The 17,872-nt window shown below is 37.3% G+C and overlaps 2 protein-coding genes across 2 annotated transcripts in view; one reads left to right on the top strand and one right to left on the bottom strand.

The window, feature by feature from the left end:
* RIC1 (RAB6A GEF complex partner 1) overlaps positions 1 to 9,066 on the top strand; it is a 41,603-nt gene extending 32,537 nt beyond the window's left edge. Inside the window, exons 12-17 of the mRNA XM_012647382.1 lie at positions 988 to 1,274; positions 2,159 to 2,350; positions 4,693 to 4,870; positions 5,018 to 5,206; positions 6,069 to 6,175; positions 8,879 to 9,066. Of these exons, the coding sequence (XP_012502836.1) occupies positions 988 to 1,274; positions 2,159 to 2,350; positions 4,693 to 4,870; positions 5,018 to 5,206; positions 6,069 to 6,175; positions 8,879 to 9,066 (1,141 nt within the window). The remainder of the gene's footprint in view (positions 1 to 987; positions 1,275 to 2,158; positions 2,351 to 4,692; positions 4,871 to 5,017; positions 5,207 to 6,068; positions 6,176 to 8,878) is intronic.
* Positions 9,067 to 14,218: 5,152 nt separating this feature from the next.
* The window catches only part of ERMP1 (endoplasmic reticulum metallopeptidase 1), a 43,265-nt gene continuing 39,611 nt past the window's right edge, over positions 14,219 to 17,872 (bottom strand). The window contains exons 14-15 of the mRNA XM_012647408.1: positions 14,613 to 14,776; positions 14,219 to 14,493 (exon numbers count right to left, since the gene is read on the bottom strand). Coding sequence (XP_012502862.1) covers positions 14,329 to 14,493; positions 14,613 to 14,776 — 329 coding nt within the window. The 3' untranslated portion in view covers positions 14,219 to 14,328. The remainder of the gene's footprint in view (positions 14,494 to 14,612; positions 14,777 to 17,872) is intronic.

The following is a 17,872-nucleotide window of genomic DNA, read 5'->3' as shown; positions in this document are numbered from 1 at the left end:
TTTCTGCCCCTTTATCTAGAGTAGGTCTGGATGTACCTGTTCTGAATGCAACTAACTTTAAATTACCGCTGATGATAGAGGACCAGATTAAAAAGGAAGATAGATAAATCTGGATAATCCAAAAGCCTTCTCAAAGTCAATAGTTTTACCCTTCTTTCCAACTATACCTCTGACAAAAAATAAAAGTTAATGCTCATGCATTCAACTTTCCTGTGTCCTTTTTCTTTTAGAGAAGTCATCAAACAGTGGCAGAACCAAAAGGAATTGTATTCTGGAGACCGAAACCTCTATCACTCATAGATGGGTTATTGTCTCCTGAGAGAGAACTATGAACTCACACTAAATATTATAAAAACATTAAAATTTTCTCTAGCTTGTAAGGTATTCCTTCCTATGTTGTCACATGTTCTTGTTTTTTGTTTTTTTCTCTTACCAAATCCTTTCTATTATATCGTTTGTATTCTTACTACCATGTCTGGCACATAGTGAAAGCTTATTGAACATTTTTTATTGTGATGTTTTACTGCTTTCTCTTATCACTGGCCATTAACACCACCACCCAGCACATGCGTGCATACGTGTGCATACACACACACACACACACACACACTATTATGGGCTATGTACAAGTAAAATGTAAACAATTGCCAGGAAAACACTATCTTCTTAGCCATACCTTGAATTTAAAAATGGGCTTCAACCACTCGCCACCCTCTTCCTGCTCTGGTTCTTTTGTGCCCTTTTTTTTTTTTTCTCTATTCCATGTATTCATTCTATGAATACTTCTTAAGGGCCTACTGTGTTCCAGGTGTTCAACAGGTTGTGGTATCACACAGAGTAGTAGTCCTGGCTTTATCATCCTCTTCAGTCAGAATTAGATCTTGGATCTCTTACCTCCTTGTCAGCTTTGTCGGTGCTACTGTGTAAAAGTATGTGAAATCCCCCAGTAAAGACTATTCTGTAGCTTTCTTATGTTTCCACTTACAGGTGGAGCAAAGACAGTGACTGTGCTGAGAACATGTACATTGACATGATGCTCTGGAGACATGCTCGGCGCCTCTTAGAAGATGTGCGGTTAAAAGACCTTGGCTGCTTTGCAGCCCAGCTGGGCTTTGAACTAATTACTTGGCTATGCAAGGAACGTACCCGAGCTGCCCGGGTAGACAACTTTGTAATAGCCTTGAAGAGACTCCACAAAGATTTCCTGTGGCCACTTCCCATCATCCCATCCTCTTCTATCAGTTCTCCTTTCAAAAATGGAAAATACAGAATAGGTAATGTAGACTTTGTGTCACTTATCCAAGGAGAATTGTATTTTACTCCAAATATTTAGACATTTTGCTATTAGTTGATACTCAAGGAAGTCTTTTCATTCCAAACTCAGAAGCAGATAAAAGCCAACTCTTTGTGCCTTAGTTGGAACATCCACCATTTGATCAACTATGTAAATAAAGTAGAAGAACCTGTGTCTCTGTGTCTTGAAACCTTAAAGTCTAATTCACAAATCTAATCATTGTTACCTTAGATTATAAACAAGTTGAGAACTATCTGAATATAAGAGCTACTCATGCTTATTTTATTGCAGGAAGGAGTTTTGGAACCAGTTAGTTAGAAATGGACCTCAAAATAACCTAAATTGTGACTTACCAGACAGAACTTATTCTAGAGAATTATTAAAAATGTGTCTTTGACAACTTGGGCCATCTTCTAAATGGCCCAAGGAGAGGCCAAAGTGAAACTGTATTTTTTGGTGAAAGAAAAATTAAAAGATAAAGTTTTTCAGTTTTGATCTTTTTATGAAGACTGTTCTAATTATTATTTATGAAAATTTTAAACAAACTTTTTATTTAGGCATTTGGAAACTTCATGTCATCTAAGAACCAAGGCAAATCACTTAGAAGATCAACAGAATAAAGTTTTACCTAGTTCCAATAAGAGATATGATGATATTACTCTTAGATGGCATTATATGGTCAGTCTGTTGTGTTACAGTCCCACATCTCTAGTTTTAGGGTGGATGATAGTGTAGGACAGTAGTTGGCTTTGAATTATTAGTAGGGGGTGGGCAGGTGGGGGAGGCTAACACCTGAATTGGAAGTGGCGGTATGTGCATCTTGAATTTCTCCCCCCATTTTTTGGTTTTGGATCTACCCTGCAGTGGGAGAGCAGCTATTAAAGTCTCAGTCAGCAGACCCTTTTTTAAATCTTGAGATGGATATTGGCATCTCCGACATCCAGCGAAGTCAGAGCTGGCTCAGCAACATTGGCCCCACCCATCATGAGATAGACACACCTTCATCCCATGGACCACAAATGCAAGATGCCTTCCTGTCACCTTTATCTAATAAAGGTAAATGTCATTTTAAGTCCTAGCTTTCCTTCAGTTCCTTTGAAGAAAGTTTATATGCTATAGAACTTCAGAGACAAAGCTTCACTCTCTTCCTTCAAATCCTGGAGGATTAGCCATTACTATCTGCTAGAAAGATGGGCAAGTACTAGAACAAGGGCAAATTGGCCTTGACCATACTTTGCCATATATATTTTAGATAGATGAAATAGGTAAAATCTCAGTATGGATCAGCATTAATAAATTAATCTTTGCACTCAATTTTGATGATAAGGAAACACTAACTTTGAGCCCCATGTAAGCAAAATGTTATTCCCATATAATTTCATTCTTACCATAACTAGACTTGGGTCATAAAAATTTTACTCTGTTATCTTTATTATATTTTTTATTTCATCAATAAAAAATTTGTAGAAATTTGCTTTTGCTATACAAGTTCCTACATAATATCCTTCATTTTGCTTCTTGGCCTTCAAAATCTAAAATATTTACTATCTGGCCCTTTACAAAAAATGTACACCACTTCTGTACTATGGGTGAATTACAAACTGAAGAAATTTTGAAGCTATTTATGTCAGTATAGGGTTATAAAATTTAGGAGCTTAAACAGCAATTGGTCTGCTTTTTTGCAGATTTCTTAATGGCCAGGCATTCATCTAATGTTTATCAGTCTGTCATCACTGTTACCTGAGCTGCTATGTGGGGAGGCTCATAGCTGACATTTTTTTTTTAATTGTGGTAGAGTACACACACATAAAATTTACTGTCTTAACCATTTTTAAGCAAATGGTTCAGTAGTGTTTACTGTCTTAACCATTTTTAAGCAAATAGTTCAGTAGTTACATCTACCTTCTTGTGCAGTCAACCTCCAGAACACTTTTCATCTTGGAAAACTAAAACTCTGTATCTGTTATTTAATAACAACTCTCCATTCCTCCTTCCCCTCCAGGCATTGGCAACCACCATTCTATTTTCTGTCTCTATGAATTTGACTACTCTAGGTACTTCATATAAGGGAATCATATGGTATTTGTCTTTTTGTGACCCGTTTATTTGACTTAAAGTATAATGTCCCCAACTTCATCCACATTGTAGCACATGTCAGAATTTCCTTCCTTTTTAAGGCTGAATGATATTCCATTGTATGGATAGACCACATTTTGTTTATCCATTCATCTATTAAGGAACACTTGGGTTGCTTCTACCTTTTGGCTATTGTGAATAATGCTGCTATAAACATAGTCCCTTCGAGACTCTGCTTTCATTTCTTTTGGGTATATATCCAGAAATGAGATTGCTGAATCATTTGGTAATTCTAAGTTTTTGAAGGATTGTCATGCTTTTTTCCGTAGCAACTGCACCATTTTACATTCCCACCAGTTATGATGAGAGTTCTAAATACTCCGTATCCTTGCAAACACTTATTTTCTGGTTTTGATAGTAGTCACCGTAATGGATGTAAAGTAGTGCCATGACTTCTTTTAGAAAAATTTTTAAAGAGATAATTTCAAACATATATAAAAAATAGAGATAATAGTATAGTAGACCCCTTCCCTCCATTTGTCCATGACCCAGCTTCCATTCTTATCAACTCATGGCCAAATGTGTTTCATCCATGTCCCCACTCCTATATTAATTGAAGCAAATCCAAGACATGATATATTTTATCTGTAAACATTTCAGTATTTTTCCTACAAGGATTCTTTTTTTAAAAAATATAACCATAGTACGATTATCATCCCTTAAAAAAATTGATAATTCCCAGTAAGTATTCAGATTTCCAGTTGTTTGATAAACATCATAAATTTTTTTATAGTTTGAGTCAAGATCCAAATAAGGTTCACACATTGTGATAGTGTTTTTAATTCTCTTTTTAAGTGAATGTTCTGTACCCTCCCATTCCTCCTCACCCCCAACCATGAAATTTATTCATCTTCAGTGAGGAAGAAACTTGCTTTTGTAGATTTTCTCACAATATGGGCTCTACTGATTGCATCTTCATGGTTTAGTTTAATGGATTCCTCTGTATTTCCTGTAAATTGTTAGCTGAATCTAGAAACTTGATCAAATTGTAGCTAGATTTTTGCGGGGGAGGCAGGAAAGACTACTTCATAGGTGGTAGATGGTTTTTCCATCCGAAGGTACATAATGTCTCGTATCTCTCTAATGACTTTTTAAAAAACATCTGCTATTGTTCACATGGCAATTTTAGCAATGGACTTAATGCTTTGGTTTCAAAATCCAAAGGGGAATTCAATATGTGAGAAGCAGTCAACAATTAAAATTAAAGGAAAATACATTTTCTCCATGAAGCTGGTTTATAACTTTTGGCAATTCTTCATCAGGTGATGAATGCAGTATTGGTTCAGCCACAGACTTAACTGAAAGTAGCTCCATGGTGGATGGAGACTGGACAATGGTGGATGAAAATTTCTCCACACTCAGTTTAACTCAGTCAGAGCTAGAGCACATCTCCATGGAGTTGGCGAGTAAAGGGCCTCATAAATCCCAGGTCCAGCTTCGGTGAGTTTCTCAGCTATTTGAAAGCACAGAATGCCTACTCTGGGTATCTGTACAAACAGACTTACAGGGGCTACTTCCTAATATTCATTGCCCTTCTTGACATCTTTTTGTTTCTCCCTAAATCATTTTGTTTCTGCTTACATATAGGTATTTGCTACACATTTTCATGGAGGCAGGATGCCTGGACTGGTGCATTGTTATAGGCCTGATTCTCAGAGAATCTTCAATAATCAATCAGATTTTGGTTATTATACAATCTTCAGAGATAGATGGAGAGATGTTACAGAACATAAAGACAGGGCTACATGCGGTGGACCGATGGGCCTCTACAGATTGGTAAGTCCTGGTTTCCTTAGGCTTGTGTCCTCGGGTGAATCCTGTCCTTGTGCATTAAGGCTTAGTTATGGTTCATTTATTTTGGATATTTTTAGGTTAGTAGAAATAAAAATGCTTTCCTGCATTCATTTTTAAGGATACTTCTTTAGTAACGATTCTATGCCTAACTATTTAAGTGAGTACTATCCACTGAGTAAAGTTAGAGCATTGGTCAGTTCATAATGTGAATGCATGTCACTGATTTAAAATTGATGCAGTACAAATGGACTTAAAATTAGACTGAGAACGTAAGATTTTTAGTCCTGTGGGATTGAAAGTTATAACCTAAAAATGTCTACTTGAAAAGAAAAGATACAAAGTTAAGGTCTATGTGAATTTAACATTCCATGGCAGTTACTAGAAAATCCAAATTAAGAGTTGTGCATGGAAGTTAAGAGCCTTGGATTCTAGCCCTGTCTTTATTACCAGTTATGTGTGGATTTGGGGCTAGTTACTTGCCTTAATTGGATCTGGTTTTCCTTAATTGCCAAGTGCATGTAGGTTAAATGTCTGAAGGTTGTTTTTCAAGTCTAAAATCCTATTGGTCTTTCGATTGTAAGATATAATATTTTGTTGTAATACTGCTTTTAAAATGTCAGTCTTTGCTTCTAGTGCTCAGAAATTTAAGGCTCAGGCATTCTATGCACAGCTCCCTCTTTGCTGGGCAGGGCACCCAAGGCTTTCCTTCCAACCTCCTTACTTCCTCCCCCTATAATCTCTCATTGCTCTTACCATATCAGTGTTAAATAGTTTATCCATAACATAGTCTACCAAGCCTTTTGAATCATGGCAGACTAGAGCTAATATTTTTTCCTTTACTTAGCCCTGGATATAAGCCATTCTTAAACATCATTAAGCCACAACTGCAGAAGCTCAGTGAAGTAACAGAAGAGCAGGTCCAACCTGATGCCTTCCAGCCAGTAACTATGGGTAAGACTCCTGAACAGACTAGCCCCAGGACAGAGGAGAGCAGGGGCTCCTCCAGCCATGGAGGCATCCCCCAGGGCGAGGTCAGGGTTAACAGTATGGTCAGCCGGAAAGAGGAGGACACAGCCCAAGCAGAGGAGGAGGAACCTTTTCAGGATGGGACTTACGACTGTTCTGTGTCCTAACAACACTGAAGTACCATCACGATGGGCAGTATTAATTAGCAGCAGTGTGCAACAGAGTACACTGCGACTTAGTTGGATAATTTAATGGGGGAGAGAATTCAGCTCAGAGACTCTTTGGTCAAGTATTATTAGATTTTAACTAATTCTTTCTCCTCCAAGAAATCTCTTTGACGCCATAAAAATGTGATATTGAATAAAGCAACTTTTATAAAAAATATTTTTAAGCTGCAGTAGAAAGTAATAAAGAATATTGTACAGATGTACATGAGAATATTTTGGTTTTATTAAAAGATTGGTAGCTCTTAAAACCATAGGGATTGTTTTGCCCCAGGTGAGCTTTCTTTTTCACTAGAGCTTCTTAACGTGTTTTCTGGTTCAGTGTGTGTCCAGACAGCTTTTCAAAAAATAAATGCTAAGGTGCTTGCTGTAGCTTATCAGGTACTTGAGCTACCTGTTTGCTCTTTTGAATAGAGCTCGCTGGACTCTGATTGGTCCTCCTGAGTAGATGCCTACACTGACATAATAGGTGCCAGTGTGATGGAGACATTGTCCTTGGCTCTACCAGCCTGTTAAATCCCAGTCCTGAATTGATGGAAGCAATTTACCTGTGAGTTAATGTACCTGTTTAGCAAGCTTGATTCCTACTAGATCAGTGTGGGCAGATGTCTGATGGGTTCTCATCAATTATGCTGTTAGATACCACTAAACTATTTTGTATCAAAGAACTGTATCTTTTTGTGAATACTCTTATGTAAATATACTCAAAGGCACTGTTCATATTTTTAGGGCTTGTATTATAATTTGTAAGGTTTTATGCTGGATTCTGCATGACTATAGATAACAGAAACAGGACTTGCTCTTCTTTCCAAAAATGAGCAGTCTTTATAAGGGAAGGCAGGTTTATCAGCGTGGTCATAAAGTAACAGCAATGGTCACAGTGATCATGAAGGAAGTGGAATAGGTTTTGTGCAAATTAATGTAGTTTCTTATTTATTGCTTTTGTAAATTGAATAAAAATGGACTTTTATATAAATAGACTGCTGAATTCTGTATTATCACGGCTACTAAAAATGAGTGTGTAAAGAATGCATTCTTCATTGTAAACTTTTAAAATAATTTATGTATTTCTAGATATGACTTAGTTTTCATACATTATGAAAATAGAACTGCATACTCCTTAATTGCTTTGGACTAAACACATGTCCACTGTATGTAATTCTAATTACCTTATAACAGTATTAATTTAGATAGCTTGTTTTTACTGTGCAATTTGAACAAGGAATGCAATGTTATTTTTTACAAAACAAACTTGTTTATTTTTATAATAACAGTGTATTTGATGTGGACCAAATTCGTACCACTATGTACAATAGGCTCTCTTCTCATAGTGCAATTATAGTTTGGAAACAAAACATGGTCCTCTATCCTTGCTTTTTAAAGTAAACGGCTAGATTTAGTTGTCTTAGCCAGGTTTCCTTTGAAGGGAAACTCAGTACCATTTTGAAATAGCTTAGTTCAGAATTCATCAAACTATCTAAAATTATTGAGTTGGGTAATTTACTATCATTTACTTTTTACATTACAAGTGCAATAATTTTACATAATAAAACTCCTAAATGGGTGACGTATGTGATTATCAGTATCTAGTCCTTCTGGTGCTATTTTTATTTAAGACTTTGTTTTAAACCACCCGTCCCTGAATCTTAAGATCATGTTTTGCATGTGAGTACATGCAGCCCAGCAAGAAACTAAACTGAACTTTCTTCTCCTGTCCTAGTCCATTAGGGAGAAGAACCAGCATTACTTTTGTGTTTGGTGTGAATATTCAATCAATAAAAATGATGTACCATTATAAAGAGCTGTGATCTTTTCAGATATCTTAAGTAAAACACTATGCTGATGAGTTCATCTCACATTCTTGAAAGCAGGGTACCAATAAGTTAACTGTATTCCTGTGGTGTTTAGGCCATGAATGAATGAATGAATCTTTTCTTCCATAAAGTTTTTGTTTTTCAACTAACAGAAATAGAAGGCTCCAAGGCAAGAAATTTGGCAAGTTTACAGAAAATTTCTCTTTGGTAATTCATTTTTATTTTTTATAAACTTTAATTTTTAAAACCCCATTTTTATTTTGCCATGTTCTTTGGTTCACATATCAACTGTTTAAGCCATAATTTTAACCAATGATTGAAATATTCAGTATAACTATTTCAAGTTTACTAGATACATTGAAATTATTTGCTGATACCAAAACAAGAAGTCATTGAACATGGGTGGAAGTCAACCTTTGCTTGTAATTAAAGTTGCTGCTACTTCTGTAATGTGTATTTTTTTTTAACTTGGTAAAGGGCAATAAAACCATTATACAAACTTTTGTTTATTGATCATCTCAGGTTAACAGCAAAAAGTATGTGTAGTAAAAGCCATAGAAACATTCTTTTCATTGTAATTCCACCTCTTAGAATTTCCTTACGAAATAAGTAGAAATACAAATTTATTTAAAATCTTTATTTATATGTAGATTTAGGATGGGAACATCAAGAGTCGGCAGCATCTGAGATGCCTGAAAATAGAATATTGGAAGAAACAATACATGTTGATGACATGGAAAATGTTCATGATATAATGAAGAAATTACAGAAAATTATGTACACCATATTGTATTCACCAAACAAAAAGTGTATTAGGAGACTAGGCATCATTTTTTAATAAGTGGTATTAAAAATGATGTGACTTTTCCTATATTCCTAAATATGCAGTCTCCATGGATTTTCCTGTTCTGGACATTCTGTATAAATGGAAACACACATGGACTTTTCTGTCTTCTTTTATTTGGCATGATGTTTTTAAGGTTTATCCTTGAATAGCACTACTTCCTTCCTTTGAGGTTGAGTAATATTCCGTTATGTGGATAATACTACATTTGTTTATCCATTGAGTAGTTGAAGGTCATTTGGGTTTTTTCCCACTTTTTTGCTATTTTGAATATCACTGCTGTTAACATTAATGCACACGTTTCTCTGTGTGGACAATATGTTTTCAGATTTCTCTAGGAGTACAACTACTGGGTCATAGGGTAACTGGTTAATTTTTTCAGGAAATGCCAAACCACATTCCAAAGCACCTGAACTATTTTACATTACCACTAGTGGTAGATGTGAAGGTTCCAGTTTCTACCACCAAAACATGTTATTGTCTTTTTGGTTGTAGCCACCCAAGTTGTGTATGAAGTGGAATCTCATTAATGGCTCATGTACATCTTTGAAGAAAAATGTCTATCACATCCTTGCCTGTTTTTCAATTAAGTCATTTATCTTTTTGTTGATTTGTAAGAGTTCTTTGTATATTCTGGATGGTAGACCCTTATCAGGTATACGATTTGCAAATATTTCCTTATTCTGTGGGCTTGTCTTTTCACTTTCTTGATAGTGTCCTTTGAAACACCAAAATTTTTCATTTTGATTAAGTCCAATTTATTTTTTCTTTGGTTGCTTGTGCTTTTGGCGTCATAGCTAAGAAACCACTGCCTAATCCAAGTCATGAATATTTATGCCTAAGTTTTCTTCTAAGAGTTTTATAGTTTTAGCTCCCACATTTAATCTTTGATGCATTTTAAGTTAATTTTTGTGTACAGTATGAAGTAGGGGTCTAACTTTGTTCTTTCGTCTATGGATATTCAATTGAGCACCATTTATTGAAAACTTTTTTTCCATTGAATTGTTGAAAATCAATTCACTATAGGTAGATAGGTTTATTTCTGGACTCTCAAGTATTACAATGATTTATTGTCTGTCTTTATGCCAGTATTACACTGTCGATTACTGTTGCTTTGTAGGAAACTTTGAAAGTGTGAGCCTTTAGTTTGTTTTTCAAGGCTGTTTTGGCTATTCTGGGTGCCTTGCATTTCCATATGATTTTTAGGACTGGCTTGTCAATCTCTGCACAAAAGAAAAAGCAGGTGGGATTTTGATAGGGATTGTATTCAAATATAAATCAATTTGGAGAATATTGCCATCGTAATATTAAGCCTTCCAATCCATGAACAGGAAATGTCTTTCCACTTATTTAGGTCATCTTTAATGTCTTTTAGCAATATTTTATCATGTCTTGTACTTGTCATGTCTTGTATGTGAAACTTATCCCTAAGTATTTTATTCTTCTGATGCTACTGTAAATGGAATTCTTAATTTCATTTTTGGATTGTTCTTTGTGTTTAGAAATAGTTGACTTCTGTATATTGACGTTGGATCATGCAACACTACTGAACTCGGGTTTTTTTGTGGATTCCTGACAAGATTTTTCTATGTAGATCATGTTATTTGCAACTAGAGAGAGTTTAAGCTCTTTCCAATCTGGATGCTTCTTATTTGTTTTGCTAAACTGCCCTCGCTAGAGCCACCAGTACAATGTTGAGTAACAGTAGCAACTGTGGACATTCTTGTCTTCTTCCTCATGTTATTGGGAAAGCTTTTGGCCTTTCATTACTAAGTATGATGTTAGCTGTTGGCTTTTCACAGATAACCTTTATCTGGCTGAGGAAATTCCTCTTTATAGAATTTGAGTGTTTTTATGATGGAAGGGTTTTGGATTTTGTCAAAAAAAAATTTTTTTTGCATCTGTTGAGATAGTCATGTGGTTTTTATCCTTCATTCTGTTAATATGGTGGTGCATTGTATGGCTTTTCAAAGGTTAAACCAACCTTTCATTCCTGGGATAAATCCCACTTGGTCATGATGTAGGGCCAAATTGGAGAAAAGAAATTGTCAACATGCTGTATTTTTACAACTCAACTATGGAAGTAGTGGTGTCAAAAAATACACTGATGTACTCCAAAATTTCATAAGTATTTCAGCTGAAAAGTTTAAGAGGCATAACTGCATCTTGGCTTTACTGGCCCTAAAAGAGGAGGGAGGAGTATTAGGAATAGAATTTGTTCAGCTGTTTTACCTTGTAGTGAACTGTTCTAAGCAAATTCACTCAGAAAGCTAAATAACTTGCACAGATCTTTGAACTCAAAAGTGCCTGCTCTATTTTGGTGAGTGGCAGTACCTTTTCCTTCTGTGGCGATTAGAATAAGCAGTGGGACACTGCTCTGGCTGAAAGGCAATTTCTTCTCTCCCTCCCACCCTTACTCCACAGTAAAAAAAAAAATGCCCTTCATTAGTCCTTTGGTGACTTTTTTTTTTTTCCCAGTGGAGATGTTTTAAAACCCCTAAATATGCTGAAGCTCAACATTTACCAAATAATAGGCCACTAATTTCTATGAAATTCAGCTGCACCATTTCATTCCAAGGTTAAAAAAAGGATTCCAACTGAAGTTAAACTAACATCAAAATAGCCATTATGCCCACATGAGCCATCATAGGTTTTTTAACAGCAATTAAAAGGCTTTGTGGACATGAAATAACCCTTGAAATATGGGGGATATGGGAGAACATAGACCTATTTTTCTGTTAAAAAGATATCATCAACCAGTATGTTAAAAAGTTTATTTCAGTAACATTGTAAGGCCACAATTAATCCTCAACACGTCAGTAAACCAGTGAAAGGAAAGGGACGGACACAATCATTCTTCCTACAGCTTCCTGAGTCAGCAGGCTGGCTTGTGGCCCCTTGGTGTTGCATCTTAAGGAATCCTATCATGCTTATTTATATCTGTTAAATTGTGGCAACAGACACTTCATGTGACAATCATTCTTAGGTCAAACACAAGAACAAAGTACTTTGAAATCACAATTCTTCACACTTTCCCTGAATACGCAGTACTGTGCTTGCTACTTAAATTCTGTAGAAAATAATGCATTTGTTTCAGCCTGAAAAGACCTTTTTAGAAATGAGTTATTCAAATGATCAGATATCCTTTTCTAAAAAGAACTGATATGACAGACTATGTGCTTATTAATAGAGCCACGAATACTGTGTGTAATTATTTGACCATTTCTGGCATAAACACAACTTCCCAGAATATTGAGCATGCCCTGAAAGCTAGCAGGCGTCTTGTTTCTGACCTTGTACAACATCAAAGCTTCATAATGCTAAGAAAACCAAAAGAGAATGGTTTGCGTAAGGAAATGAGGAAATAACCCAAGGGCAAAAGGAAAACGATGATTACTACTGAAAAGGAGTAACAGCATCCTTCCTGAAAGGGGGGGGGGGGATCACAGGGAACAATGTGTTTTTTATATGTCTCCAACATGGGATTTTGCTGCTTTTTCTATAATTTCTAGTACTCTATTTCAGATTAAACACTGGGACAGAAAACACACCTGTATTTTAAAATTCATTGAGAAATTACTACTGTTAACTTTTTCTCCACAACTGTGATTCTATACAAGACATAAACCCTGCATACCTTATGTACTACCTGACAGATAAATGTAGCAGGAGCCAGACACTTGAAGCAGATAACAAAGTCCAGGAAAAGCAACGACTCCAATGTGCACTGTCGATGCACGTGACAGCCCTGCTGTCTGCATGGGCCCAGTTAGTTTTTAGGGAATCACAAATTAGGCAGGCAATATGAGGAGCATGATTAAGAAAGCACATCATACACATTGCACAAGCAACTTCAAGAAAGTTCCCTCCTGTGATACAGACTGTGCTCCTTCTGTTCAGACAGATCCAAGGGCCACTTTTCAAGAAACATTCCTCATTCCATCACTCGAGAAGTCTAGCTAACTTTTTTTTTTACTATTGCTTTTCTTTCACCTGTTTTTTGGCTATGCTTGTTAAACTCAATTCGTTGAACTTTTTACATTTCCTAATGGAACAAAAAAAGCTTAGCATAGTTTACTGCTGGTTTCACCAAACCCTCGCACTGCTGGAACCAAGAAGCCACATGAGGTGCTGCTATAGTACAACTCACAAGCTACATGGCCATCTTCAAAGTGAAAACCACATTTAAGTCCTAGTGCTGCTATTATGCAGGATCTGAACACCATCTCATTCCAGTACAAGCCACCACCTCAACTCAGGAATGCCAGCCCCTCTGGACCAGTAAGTTACCAAGAAACTATTCAACTGGATGGAAACAAACAAAAAGGAGGAGGACCCAGTGCATCAATAAAATTATAAAGGATTAACCTTGTATGAATAAAGCAAAGAGAATAAATATTTACTACTCCCAACCCTCCTTAATCCCAGAATAGCCAAAGTGGCAACTCAGTGCTCTGAGGAAGGAAGTTAAGGCCATATACTTGCACAAACAATATTCTGAACCAAAAGAACCTATGAAAGCCCAGTAGGAAATGTGGCCAAATAGTCCCCTTTTCAAATTGGGAGAGTGGAGACGTGGAACAGCCAAGTTTCAGAGAACAGGCACTGAAAAACCACCTCAGGAAAGCAGCACAGCAATGGATCTCAGTGACCACTTGTCAGGACAGTGACTCACCGGCTCAGCACAGGGTCCACGTCAGGGGCCCAGGCTTCAGCACAGAGACACAAGCACACTCCAGAGGCTGCCTGAAGCTCTCAGCAGAGTCCCAAAGCTTCTTCCTCAATCTTTGTGGCAGTCATTTGCCAATGACCTACACAGAGGTAGATCTCAAGGGGAATCATTACCCTGATGAACAGTATTTTCCTCACCATCCACTGACACAACAAGATGGTTTTGCTCATTAACAATGCTCTGACAGTTGACATCTTTCATGATCCTAGAGGGATAGCTATTGAAGTGGTTTGTTGGCTTTTGTCCCTAAAATCACATAAAATGACTTATGTGTGTAGTGGCAGTACCCACATGTGCTTAAGTGCCAGAAAACTGGCATTTTCAAGTGTCAAAAGGCCATGCATCACTGTCCCACAGCTTAACCCTAATAGTGCTTGGCCCTGAAGAGTGCTGACCCAAAAACCTCTTTGAACATATGCTCATTAAAATTCATGGACTTACATTACAAACATCCACGTAACGTAAGGAGAAACTGTGTCACATGGAGGATCCAATGGGTATGTACTTAGAGCTCATCCACGAGATTAAAACACAAAGAGATTGTAGGTGCACACCCAAGCAGAGGGAAATGTCCAATCTGGGAACTTCTCCTTCAGAGCATCCAGCTGGGAGGATCTCTTGTCGTCCCCAGAGAGATAGTGCGCAGCAATGGCCACAGTGACCATTCCTTCAGGATGTTCTTCTGAGACCTGCCAGAGAGAATCAGTTAGTTCTCTAGTTCTGAAGTCAGAAGACTGAACCCAAGGTTCTTGCTAAATACCACCTGGGAACCTGATCAATGAGGTGAGCAATGCTGGGAAATGCACACCTGTACTTCTATCCAGAACTGCCATGCAGAGGCCTGGAGTCCATGGGAGTAAAATACAAAGTAGTCCCCTCCTTTACTTGTGACTGGAGTGCCATTGCCAAGAGACCACTGAGAAAGTGTTGACCCTTTGTGGGCTCGAACATAGAATGACATATGGCTTGGTCCTGTAAGATAAGAGGAAGAAAGAACAGTTAAATCAATCTTTTAATATGCATCAACAGAAAACAGCCATTAACCCACCACCCAAACCATACTATGAAGGTTCATGGCTTGTATCACTTTTAAATATACTCACTATAAACCTAATGGAGGTTCACCAGTTTGGACATCCACTGGGTATCAAGGTTAAGTAATGAAGCATAGCAGAAAAGGCAAAGAGTCTAAATGAGAAAGCCTGTGTTAAGTCGTGGGCCTATCACTCGATTGCTACATGACATTAGGAACTTATTTAATCTCTTCTGGGGGATGATTAGAAGCAGCATGTGAAAGTGTTGGGAAAACTGCAACATGCTATAACAGTACTGAATAGGATCAGTAGTAATATTATGAATAGAGTTGTAATTTTCAGACAGTTGATATGTAACCCCTAAAATATTTTTTACTAGTTTTTCCCTTTAAGCAGGAAGATGAAACATCAGCTCAGTTCTGACAATTTAATCATCGCCATGGACTTCCAAGGAAACTGACAACAGTGGCAGTCAAACCAAAATTAGAATAAGGAGCCGGTAACAGAGGCTCACACCTATAGCCAGAACTACTCGGGAGGCTGAGGCAGGAAGGCTGCTTGAGGCCAGGAGTTCAAGAACAGCCTGAGCAACACAGTGAGACCCCCGTCTCTAAAAAATTAAATAAATAAAAAATAAAATTAAATAAAACTATACAAAAACCACATTCTCAGCCTAACTTGAAGACAAAACATACCCAAATGTCAAACAACTACAAATTTAAAAATCTCAGGAAACAATCTCCCATGCTTGTGCCCACCCTGCTCATGCTGCAGGGCTTTGTGGCAATCCAAGTAAATCCACTCTGAATCTGAAAATACTACGATAGTGTCCAGTTAGAACGAGATTTACATGGAAGGGACTTAAAAGTGCACACTGCTGGAGGTGTCAGTCTTCAAAAGAAGCTTCTAGGGACAAAGGAAGGAAGGAAGGGGGGGCATCCTTTGGCATTTGGGTGGTGAAGATGAAAAAAGCAAAAGGGGAAAACTTAAGGGTCCTGAAAGACAAAAGCAAAACAAAAAAAATGTGAAGATATGTAATTTACTCACATTGAAGTAAATATTAAAGAATCTAGAGTTTGTTATACTGACAGAAAAGCAAGCCATTGGCTGGGAATCTTAAAATACCCAATCCCACAAAAATGAGGAAAAAAAGGACAGAAAGATCCATACAGTTATAAAAACATCAGAAAATGAGAACCAAAACATCTCAACTTAAGAAAATTCGGCAGGGGGCGTAGGTAGGGACCATGAAACAGAAGAAAACTCTAAGGCAACACTCCAAACTAAATTAAATGCACTCCCACAAACATTGGAAGATACAAAAATCCGCACCATGAATCAGAAATTCTAAATCTTAAAGTAGACAAACTACCAGGAGTGATTAAAACGACTGATTGAACTCAGGAAAGAAACAGAAGGAAAAGGCAAAATTAGCTTAGAAAATGAAGGCTAAATTATAAGATGCCCAAGGCAGAATAGATTCAAATGAAAATTTAACAATGGGTATTAAAGAGAAGCAGGGAAAACAAAAATGAGAAAAAGAACTTAATAAAAAGGTCAGAGAGTGATAAAAATGGAAGGCAGGTCAAAAAAATAACATTCACTTAATTTGTATCCCAGAAGAAGAAAAACAAAACGATGGAATAGAACTAATATTTAAAATTGTAATCCAAGAAAACCTTCCAGAAACAAAAGCAGACCTGAATCTACACATTGAAAGGGCCTACTGGACACCTGAGAACGGCGGTCCCCAACCTTGTTGGTACCAGTGAGGGGGATGCAAGCGATGGTGAGTGCTGTAAATACAGATGAAGCTCCACCTGCACTGCTCACCTCCTGTGCAACCTGGTTCCTAACTTTTCATGGATGATAATTTTTCCATGTACAGGGGTGGGGGGAGGCACAGAACTCAGGTGGTGACGTGGTCCAGGGGTTGGGGACCCCAGCCTTAGAAGATCAACCAAGAATAAACAACTTCAAGAAATAATCTAGTAAAACTATTAGATTTCAAAGAAAAAATATCTCAAGTACGTCATGGGGCAAAAGAATTAACACTGGTATCAGACTATGCAAAAACAATATATAAAACAAGTAACAATGGAACAGTGATTTCTGAAAAACTCATTATTGGAAAATGTGAACCAAAGATTTTGTGCCCACCAGCTTGTCCTTCAAGTGTCAAGGTTATAGAAAACCAGTTTTAAACATACAGGAACATGGCACTCACATAAGCCCTTCTTCAGAAGTCTAGAGCTACAGTCCCCAACTCCTGGGCCACAGACTGGTACCAGTCCGTGACCTGTTAGGAACTGGGCCGCATAACAAGAAGTGAGCGAAAGAAGCTTCATCTGTATTTGCAACCGCTCCCCATCACTCACATCACCACACAAGCTCCGCCTGTCAGATCAGCAGCGGCATTAGATTCTCATAGGAGCACAAACCCTACTATAAACTGCACACGCGAGGGATCGAGGTTTGCCCTCCTTATGAGAATCTAATGCCTGATGAGCTGAGGTGGTGATGCTAGTGCTGGGGAGTGGCTGCTAATACAGATTATCATTAGCAGAGAGGTTTGACTCCACAATAAATATAATGCGCTTGAATCATTCCGAAACCATCCCCTCCAACCATGGAAAAATTGTCTTACATGAAACCACTCCCCAGTGCCAAAAAGGTTGGGGACCTCTGGTCTAGGATAAGCTTCATCCAACCAAGAAATAACTGCAAAATCTTCAGCAAAAGAACTTGTTATAGTGAAGATTTTAATATACGAATTACTGAAACAAATTTTGTGGTGAGGATGGAAGACAAATGTACAAATATTACATGTTGTAACAAAAGTTGGGAGGAAATGAGAAAGGAAAAATGGAAAGTAGAATAAGCAAACAGTTGTATAGGCTAATTGGTGCAAGTTAAAAGAATACCATTTAAAACCTAACAGTAAAAAGTTAAACAGGAGATTAAAACAAATATAAACATTCATAAATGCCAGAAAATAAATCTTTTAAAGAAGAAGAAATGTCACAGAAAAATG

The sequence above is a fragment of the Propithecus coquereli genome, unplaced genomic scaffold (genome assembly GCF_000956105.1).
Source record: "Propithecus coquereli isolate 6110/MARCELLA unplaced genomic scaffold, Pcoq_1.0 Scaffold267, whole genome shotgun sequence".
Lineage (NCBI taxonomy): Eukaryota > Metazoa > Chordata > Mammalia > Primates > Indriidae > Propithecus > Propithecus coquereli.
The sequence above is the reverse complement of the archived record's forward strand: the minus strand, read 5'-3'. Positions and strand labels throughout refer to the sequence as shown.